Genomic DNA, 9,813 nt, shown 5'->3' with positions numbered 1-9,813 from the left:
ATGCAATTTCATTTGAAAGGGAGTTTAAAGAAAGCCCAACTTACTTTAATTAATTCAACAACCCCCCCCTTTTATTTACTATAAATCATCTTTCAGTTAAAATTTTAATCTATCTGTTATTGGGATATAATTAGTTCTCTTTAAAGCTTATAAACCTCAGCAGGACCCTCTGTCAATGATGTCCTCTTTCTCATGATCTTTTTAACCCAATTGTGCTTGGTTTCTGGTTTCACTGGGTTGGGATTAAATCAATGCATTCCTCCTGCTGCATAATTAGGACTGCTTTTAAAACTGTGGCAGACCTCTTCTGACCAGCCCGCTGCTCCCCTCAGCAGTGTACTTGGTGGATCTGCCTGTTCTGCTCCCTGCTCTGTCTCTGGTGAAGCCTCTCACGGCCCCTGAGCCTCTGGCCTGTACCCCAGTTCTGTATGTACAAATAAATAAATCTTTAAAAAAAAACTGTAATTACAAACCTCAACTGAAGATTGTGAATTGCATTCACTGTCATAACTGCCATTAGCAGTTTTAAATTCTTTCAGATCAGTGGGATAAAGATGTCATGTTAATAATTTCCCAGCTATATGTCTGCTATTAATTATCTTCCACAATTACAAACTTGGATAGGATGCAAAACTAGACACAGACCCTGGATAAATGCCAATGTTTTGTGGATCTAAAGAAATTTTTAGGGAAAAAGTATTCTTTTAAAAAATAACACTGTGGATGACAGAGTTGGGATAAGAGTTTAAAATTAGTGAGTCACAGCCTTAATTTTATAAATGGATAGAATCCTAATCTATTTGTCTTCCTGGGGGAAATAAAGTATTTTGGATAATTGCTCATTCTAATTTTATTATTTTCTAGAGAGTGGAATTGAATACTTTATGAAGTTGTTTCAAAGCTTTGTGGAATAGCTTTTCCAGCTCACAGACTCTTTCATAAGAGTAAAAATTCCCAACACCCTGCTCTTCACTGGAATCTAGAGATGTAAGGCGACTTATCCAGAAAGCTCAGAATTTGACATTGCACTTCCCAGTTTTAAATACACTACAAAAAATATTTTCATGATTAAAAAACAAAGCTTACATACTTTCTCTTAAGTAAACAATTTCCTTTGAAGTAAGATCTTTGGTAAGTAGAAACTCATGTATCAACTGATAAGATTATTATTCTGCTGTTAGCCAAGTTTGATTAACTAAATTTCTCTTTGCCATCTTCATCAAGTTTCTTCTCTATTAAGTCTTTATAGATAATCAACATCTTGCTATTTTATGAATTTCTAATTCAAGCGAATTAGTCTATATAGCAGGTTTCGAAGTTCCAATCAAATTCTTGTTTGCAATTATCTAAATGTATGTGTATTTACACACACGTGCGCACACACATACACACTGCTCATTATAATTTCCCTACTATGCATGTCTGGGTGTTTATAAAGGGAATGAATTGTGGTGGGAAAATATTCCAGTGGTTCTTTACAACTATGATAATGCTTTGTATTTGTGTTAAGAGTAATGGGGGTACTCATTTACATTTTTTTCATTTATATTTTTACTTGCTTGAAGTTTACAATGTAAAGCAAACAGGTAGATTTTGTTATGAGACTTCAGGTTCAGAGACAGAAAGGCTTTGAAACTAGTAAATGCATTCTTTAGGTGAAGGGAATAAGCTTTTGAAACAAGGGGGTGGGGAGAGAAAGCCAGTTTTGTACAAGCTAATAGAATTCAGCCCATTTGTCTGAGTGCTTTTGGACAAATGTTAGGAAGAGAACAATGGGAGCTGAGAAGAATTGTTACTAGCATGGTGACTCTAGGAAGAGGCACTGCAATAGAGAATTTAGGGACAAGTGAATTAGCACCTCTTGTTCTCTTTCTTTTATTTGGTTAGTAAATAGCAAGAGTTGGCTAATTAATTGGTTCTAGTCTGGGAGTCCTTAGCTTCTAGAAATGTTCTCCCTGCAGCTTTCCAAGAGTAGCTGTTAAGTAGTGTGGCAAATGATTAACTCTGTCACCTCAGATTTTGCATGCCTGCTACATATGCTTTTAAGTGTACTTCAGCCTTGCAATGGAAAAAAAAATACAAGTCAACAACTCTTACAGTGCAACAATTTTAATAATCCACACTAAAATGGGTGGGAGAGTTTTGTAGTTCAACACTAAAGGCAACCTTGCCTTACTTAAATTCTACTTAAGAAAGCTTCAGCTGTCTCCCAGCCCTTCCCTTAAGGTATAAAATCCTACCGAAGTACTTCTAAAGTGCATTTTTCAGGCATTGAAAACAGCGCTGTGATTTGCTTCGCAATAAAGTGGCCTGAATCAGAGAATTTCTTCCTGATTCGAGGGGCTGCGAAGTTCCAGTTGAGCTACCATCTCTTAGGAAACAAGCCTCATTCCCACAAATTATACAACCCATGAAAGTCACGGAAGAGCTTTCTGAAAGGAAAACAAAACAAAAAACAAAACAAAACAAAACAAAACGATGATGCCAACTTCTGCTGTGGCAAGATCTTCTCATACCACAAACAGTTAATGCATCCTTGAGTTCTGGAATGCTGAAAACTCAGTTGAGGCTTTGATTTCCAGGAAAATAAAACTGGTGGAAGGCTTATGCGAATAGTCTGAATTTGGTGAAATTAGACACCAAGTACAGGAGACTGTCAAAAATCCCAGGTTTAGAACGGGGAGGGGATGGATAGTTGGGAAAGGGTTGGGATGAGGTGAGGAAGAGAGACAATTTTAAGCAGCCACCGCTTATTGCTTGTCCTCTTGGGGGTCACCAGGGAACCCCGCCTCCTCTGGAGACCTGACTCCTTCAGGGAGCAGAGTGGCGCGCACTTTCCTCTTCTCCTTAAAGCGACCCGAACGCGAGATCTTCAAATTTCTACGACTGTTGCCTGATTTCTCTCCGCACAACTTGTCTGGTTTGTGGGGCTCGTTGGCGCCTCCAAAGAGATTCGGGTGCTGGTTCTCCCGGGAGCTACTATTCCAGTCCGGGCCGGGCGGGGCGGGCTCCCCGGGGGTAGACTGAGCCGGTGGCAGTGTCCCCACGGTTGCTTCCTTGCTTTTCTTCCGGCTGTTAGTGAGCGATTTCCACCAGGAGCTGGAGCTGCCGGTGCCGCCGCTATCGGCCATGGCCAGTCGCCCAAGGACCCTGGGCGACCCAGGTGCGGTAGCGCCTCAGCTGCGGCACCTCTCTCCCTTTGGTCTCCGGCGCTCGAGCGGCACCTTCAATGGCTCTCACCAGAGGCCTGCTGGCTGGAAGCCCTGCAGGGTCCGGTGCTAGGGAAGAATGCAACACTTGGTTACTGGTTTGTCGAAATCATGCGCCCCCACTCCTATTGCCTTCCCTTCCCTCCGCTGGCAGCAGATCGGCCCGTTGTGAGTACTAGAGAAAAAGCCTAGAACCAGCAGTCCCCACGAAGCACCACAAACGCGCTCGCCGGGTTGCTGGAGGACATCCTCCAGGGCGCCACCAACTGGTTCAGTGGTTGAATCCTGGCAATCCTGGTCTCAACCGTTGACTTTCCACTAGGGTAAGTGCGGCGGTTTGCGCCGAGGCGTGACCAGGCTGAGTTATCGGGATGTGGAATATCCGGACCCGAGAGGGAAATGGCCAGTTCTGTCGCTCTGCTAGACTGTCGAAGGACCCCCGAACTGGACACCAGGCCCAGAACGGCCTCCTCGAGGGCGAGCGCCTGGGAGAACGCCAGAAGCAAGCGAGTTGCTGTTATAGGTGAACAATGAATATTAAACCTTCATCGGATTTTCCCACAGACGTTTTCGCTCCATAGACCACTGCCCCCAGATCCTTTTCGATGCGATTCCCCCCGGGAATTTAGATGCCAGCAAGAGTGAAGGACAAGCTCATGGTGTTTTCCTCGGTCTCTTTTAAATTGTGCTTTTTGGCAGAATTCCTGCCTTGTTACTGACTTTCAGAGAAGCACGTCTAAACATAATTTCCTTTGAAAGTCTCCATCCCATTCATTCTTTCAGTCTTGAGATCAATTTTGCATCTCTGTGAAGTGAACCCTGGCTGATGAGAGGAGCCAAGTGGTAAATGGCCTCCCCTCTTAGTTCTGTGAGAAAATATACACCAAGTCTGTACCAGGGCACTCTTAAGATCTTAGTTGACAAATGAAAGGTTGTTACTTTTCTTGTGCAATTGTCTCCCCTAAAGGAGAGAGAACACAACCAGGAACTCCAATACAATCCTTTTCTTTTCAGCTTTTAAAACAGCTCTCTACAGAGCAGAAGGGTTTTTAAAGTTATTATTATTGTTAGCATTACAGGTCTGTGCTGGGTCTATCTGGCATTAATTGCCCTAACGCGCTGGATTTACTTGCTCCATTTCTGGTCTTCTGCTAGATTCCTTGATATCCCTAGAGCCCGGAGCTCCTGGGAATTTGCTCCAGTCAGAAAGCAACCCTCCAGCCTGGTTTGCTGGAGGTCCTCCTCCTGGAATTGCAGGGAGAGAAAAGTCTGAGCATTTACCCTAGGCAGCGACTCAGCCTGGGCTTCGAGACAGCGGCACCCACTCCTTCACTCTGAATACGTATACACTACTGCAGCGACTTGAAAACAATATAATAAAAAAGTCCTGAAAGTTCCTTCTGTGCAGAAGGCACCCACAACCCTCAGGCAGTTGGCAGCTGGGATTGCAGACATCCTGCTCCCTCCTACTTTCAGATCAGAAAACACCCCAAATTATTTACTGTTGGTAGTAGCAAGGTTGTCCTATGATGCTTTCTGTCCTCCATCTACTTTTCCTCTCTACCATCGACTTTGTGTGCAAGGAATTGAACAAAGAAAAGATTGCAAAAGAGTGCTTTTCAGGAATTGAGCAAAGAAAAGATTGCAAATTATTAAATATACGCGGAGCGTCTGAAGCTCAAAACTTCTTGGGAGCCTGGCGAACACCCCAGAGTGACACCCCGGTGCCAAGTTCTATCTTGGCTGACTCAGAGTCACTCTAACTGCTCACCTGCTCCGGCTTCTTCTGACCTCCGAGTTCGCGCTGCGCGGGCCGCCAAGAGATCGCTAGCTGGTAGCAAATTAGAAGCCCGGACGTGGCGTCGCTCTGCTCCGTCTGGAGGAGACCAGGCTTCTTTCTGGAAGGTGTGTTACTCAAAACTCCACACCCTAGCTAAATGCAGCTGCTGATCTTCCAGGACGCTCGCTTTCAACTTCGGCTTGCTGCTGAGGCGGCGGCGGTGGCTGGAGGCTTGCAGTGCTGTGTACTCCGACAAGAAGGCACCGCGGCGAGTGGATGCCAGGCTCGCTCCCCAGGTGAATGCCAGGCAGGCTTTCCTGGTTAGTAGCCTTTCATTCTTGGGCACGACCCTCTTTACTGCTAATGTATCCCGAGAGCCGCTGGGAGATGAAGCGTTGGCTGCCCACTTGGCGCGAGAAAAGACATCTGCCCACCTGTTGGTTATTCGCCAAAATGATTGGAGAAACCAGAACTCTAGGGCAGAGGGGAGGGGAAAAACAAACAAACCACACACCAAAACCAGGAGGCGGCAACCGCTGTTACAGGTGCAGGTAGGAACTTCGCTTTCCCGCCCCCAGGGGATAAGATTGGATCAGGTCGGGTAGGAGGCGCCAGCATCTGGGCATGTGATTGGAGAAAGTTTGTGCTCAACCACTTGCCGCCCGACTCGTCGCGACGAAACCGTGGAGGAGAGGGGAGGGCAGGAAACTTAGGCTGTGGGTGGGCTCTGTAGATAAAGTGTTGCCGCGTCTCTCGCTCAGCCTCTACTGCATTTCTTCCCTCCGGCCCCCTTTCTCTCGGGAGTCCAATCTTGACCACTCAGCTTCCGGGATCCTAAGTTTTGTAACTCACAGGATCTGTTTCATACCCACGCAAACTGGTGAAGAGTTCCAGGCACCTTTAGTTAAAAGTTACAATATTAGCAAACTTGCTGTGTGCCACTCAGGCGTTTTCTGGGAATTAACCCATGCACTCCTCACAGCAATCCGAGGAGGTAAATACTATTATTCTTGTCGCTTGAACGGCCAAGAAACCCTAGCCCAGCGAGGGTAGATGGTTGCTTATGGCTGGCTGCACGCTGGATAGTGGCGCAGTGTAGTCTGAACCCAGAAGGTCTCACTCTGCCTGCACTAGCTTAACTACCGCATTATAGGCTCTTAACTAAATAAGGGTGTGAATCTCCTCTCAAGTCTGAAGTTCAGGGGACAGGTCCCCTACCCCGCACCTCTATTACAAATCCAGGAAGGGGACCAGTGTATTGTGTAAAGGTTCTGGAGGGTTTGCTACCAGTAGTGCCCATGTATGCACATGTGTGTGTAATTTTTATTAGTTGGCACAGAAAGGTGTTGACACAGGGCAATTTCATTGATAAAGGTAAGAAATGCAGCAGGCATCATCTTTTAGAATGTTCTTTTTCAAAGAACGATTTGATGCTCCTTGAGCTCATGTATAAACTCCTTTGAAAGAATAGCATGAATGACACTTGAGCATCAATTTCAGAAGTAAAAGCTTTCATGCCTCCCGAATAACTTATAACTTAAAATTAAATTAGGTGAAATATAGAAATAACATTTGTAGAGTATTTTCAGTGCATGAAATATAATGCAACAGGAACACTTTATTTCATTAACTTCATAGTTCAGCATTCTTGAACTTTGTGATGTTATGCACAGCAGTACATTTTAAAGCCAGGCACTTTCATTTATTTATTGGGATGGGTTTTATAGAGTAAACTTGCAATTGTATAAGCATGACTGAACTAATACAGGCCACCAACTCTGAGAGGAGGAAGGGACAATTATTGCAATGCTATCCCACTAAGATGAAGACTCTGGTCTGAGGAAGAAGGTCATGTCAGAAGTATTATCACCACCAGGGAGTTGTGGGGCTGGTTTGCTACACCAATTGTTGAATTAAAACATTTGGAAAATAAAATTTCTGCCAAATGGCTTTGTACCTTGGATAATTTAACAAAGGGGCCAGAATTTTCTTATAAATAATAAGCATCTACTAACTACTGAAATTAAAATTTCATTTGCATATATTCCTTCCCCCATTTAGATCAAACACCTTTGAATATTTGTTTGTTGTAAACTGCTTACTGATAATGCCTTACAAATAATCTTCACATGCAGTGAAGACATTTGAAGGAAGACATGAAAACTAAGCAGAAACAAGGCGGAAGGAACTATTGAGAGGTGGAGAGTGAGTGAGCATGTCAGACACGGAATAACATGTGCAAAACCTTGAAGTATGAAGGAGTTTAGGATTGTTTAGGCACAAAGAGGAGGCTAGTTCGAACTCACTGCAGAGTGTGCTGAAGTCCTGTGGGAGCTGGAACTGGAGGGATGGATCTGACCTTTCAGGACCTTTACAGGATTTTAAAACAGGAATCTATTCAAAAGGGGGTGACATGGTAAGATTTGCATTTAAAATATCACTGTAGCAGCTAAGACTGGATGGGGAAGGGTCCAAGGGGAGGTTACTAGAAAGCCAGTTGGGAGTTGCTGGAGTGGTTCAGGTGTTGTATTTTGATGACTTGTAGTAGGTAGTGTTACAGGGCAGCTCAGAGTGGACTGGGCCGCCTGTCTGTGGGGTCTCACTCGTGCTCACAATTCCATTATACTGCAGGTACACACAAAAGGGTCAATAATGGGTTTTTACAAAAGGGGAAAGGAATAGGAAACAACCCAGGGAAAGAGAGCAGGATACAAAGTAACTGGAATACCTTAAGGCTAGGCTAACTGAACACACAGAGTCACTGAACACACAGAATCACAGGGTCAGGAGAGCTGAGCCATAGAGTGCGAGATGCAATTGCGCCCTATTTATCCCCCAAATGTCCCAGAATTCCTGCTAGCTCTGCCCTTGGGTCCTCACAGTTCTCTCCCTGGTACTGCTGGGAGTTGTAGTTTCCAATCACTGGAGTAGGGGATAGTGTCCAGAAAGCTGGAATAGGGGGTGGAGTCCATAAGACTCTGCAGAGTTCCTTTAGGACATCCTTCCCCTTCACAGTAGGAGCTGCAGGGAGGGGAGTTGAAGAGAATTACATGGAGGCAAAAGAAATTTTGGAGATGGAATCAACTGGACACTTTTTAATTTAATATATACAAAAGGGCGCTGTGATTTTAAAAGGAAGATACTCACACAGCTTTCCTTGCAACCAGAAGTATCTGTGCAATATGCTCTCATGGTCTTTATCATCACCAGTTTAATATTGTTCTCTTCTCTTCTTCATGTTCCCATCTGAGTCATTGGATTTAGTTTATAAACTTTTAGAAAGAGGGCGTTGTATTTGTGCCTGAGATTGGAATCCATTTTTTTTTAAAGATCTATCTATTTCTGCATACAGAACTGGGGTACAGGCCAGAGGCTCAGGGGCGGTGAGAGGCTTCACCAGAGACAGAGTGGGGAGCAGAACAGGCAGATCTACGAAGTACACTGCTGAGGGGAGCAGCGGGTGGGCAAGGAGAGGTCCGCAGCCGCCATATGGTCGCCTCCAGGGCAGGCGGGGATTGAACTCATGTGGAAGTGGCCTTAGCTTCCTAGTGCAGTGCTCTAACCTGCTGCGCCACCAGGGAGGGCCAAAATCCATTTTTAATAGAATCATCCTTACATATTTTGAGCTGTTACTATGAAAGATCTAATAGGTATATTCTATATATTATCTCAATTGACCACCTTTTGGGGTCATTCAACCAGAAAACTACTTCCTAGTAATCACTCTTCTTTGGATGGGTCCTAGGCTTATCTTCCTGCCTCTTTTGTACAGGAGATTATCAGAACTGAAATTGCTTTAGTGCCCAGTTGTTTTCAGCAGGTAATTCTGCTGTGAATTGTTTGGTTTGGTGTTTGTCCCTCCAACCAGAATATAATTTTCCTGTTTATTTATTAGCTTATTATCTGACTCCTTCACTAGAAAATAAGTTTGATTTTATTTAATGATTATTTACATAACACTTCCTATGTACCAGGTATAGTTCTAATTGCTTTATAACTATTAACTCAATTAATCCTCCAATAAGCCCAATGAAATAGGCACTATTATTATTATCATAGATGAAGAAATGAGACACTAAGAACTTAAGTTACTTGTACAAGGTCACGCAGCTGGTAAATATCAAAGCCAGGACTTGAGCCCAGAAAGACTGACTTTGGAGTCAGGCACCTAACAAATCACTGTATTATGTGTCTTCTATGAGAACTAGAAGATGCCACTAATGAAACTTTGGGATCTGGTCATTGCCTAACAATAATAGTTCTTGATACTGTTGAACAAGCAACCCGTCAAACACATAAAGTTGACTTCCTTGTTGGTTATAATTCACTTGACTTGTGGGGAAAAAAGTGGCAATGAAATAAAATTTAGATCTGTCAGTCCAAACATTATTAGGTCATTTTTGTTTAATTCTTTTGAGGACAGTAGTAGAACAAATTACCAGATAACTCTGTTCCTGTTGTTAACCAGTTGGAAGAATCTGTCATGTTCAATATATCCTTGGAAGGAAAAGCAGGTAGTAGAATACAAATGGAGCTGAATAATGTCATACCAGAGGAGGACAGCTGAAATTTTAGTAAATATTGTACTTAGGGAATACAGGAAAGATTTGGAGGACTTTACTTCTCAGAACAAGACTCCACAGCACATCTTAACTCTCAGGAAACATAGATAGTTTATTCTTTATTAGAAAATTACTGATGTAAATAAAAGTCATGTGCTACCATCCACAGTAATGTTCCCCGGCTAGTCACCTGCTCCAGGTCAGGGCTGGGGTAAACTAGCTTCTTGGAAAGGTGACCTGCTTGCTATCAGAGGTTGTTAAT

The 9,813-nt window shown here is 43.7% G+C and overlaps 1 protein-coding gene across 1 annotated transcript; it reads right to left on the bottom strand.

Annotated features, from left to right (window-relative positions):
• Nucleotides 1-2,142: 2,142 nt before the first annotated feature.
• Nucleotides 2,143-5,548, bottom strand: PRR15 (proline rich 15). Its single transcript, XM_012721018.1, has 2 exons — nt 4,981-5,548; nt 2,143-3,278 (listed from the first exon to the last, which is right to left on the bottom strand). Exon 2 carries the CDS (start codon nt 3,129-3,131, stop codon nt 2,751-2,753), a length of 381 nt encoding a protein of 126 aa, XP_012576472.1. The 5' UTR covers nt 3,132-3,278; nt 4,981-5,548; the 3' UTR covers nt 2,143-2,750.
• Between the last annotated feature and the right edge of the window lie 4,265 nt (nt 5,549-9,813).

Source organism: Condylura cristata, unplaced genomic scaffold, assembly GCF_000260355.1.
Source record: "Condylura cristata isolate star-nosed mole 26May11 unplaced genomic scaffold, ConCri1.0 scaffold00005, whole genome shotgun sequence".
In the NCBI taxonomy this organism is placed as follows: domain Eukaryota; kingdom Metazoa; phylum Chordata; class Mammalia; order Eulipotyphla; family Talpidae; genus Condylura; species Condylura cristata.
The sequence above is the reverse complement of the archived record's forward strand: the minus strand, read 5'-3'. Positions and strand labels throughout refer to the sequence as shown.

What these genes read in the sequence shown, in the direction of transcription:
- PRR15 (XM_012721018.1), bottom strand. Translation starts at nt 3,131, where the DNA reads ATGGCCGATAGCGGCGGCACCGGCAGCTCCAGCTCCTGGTGGAAATCG.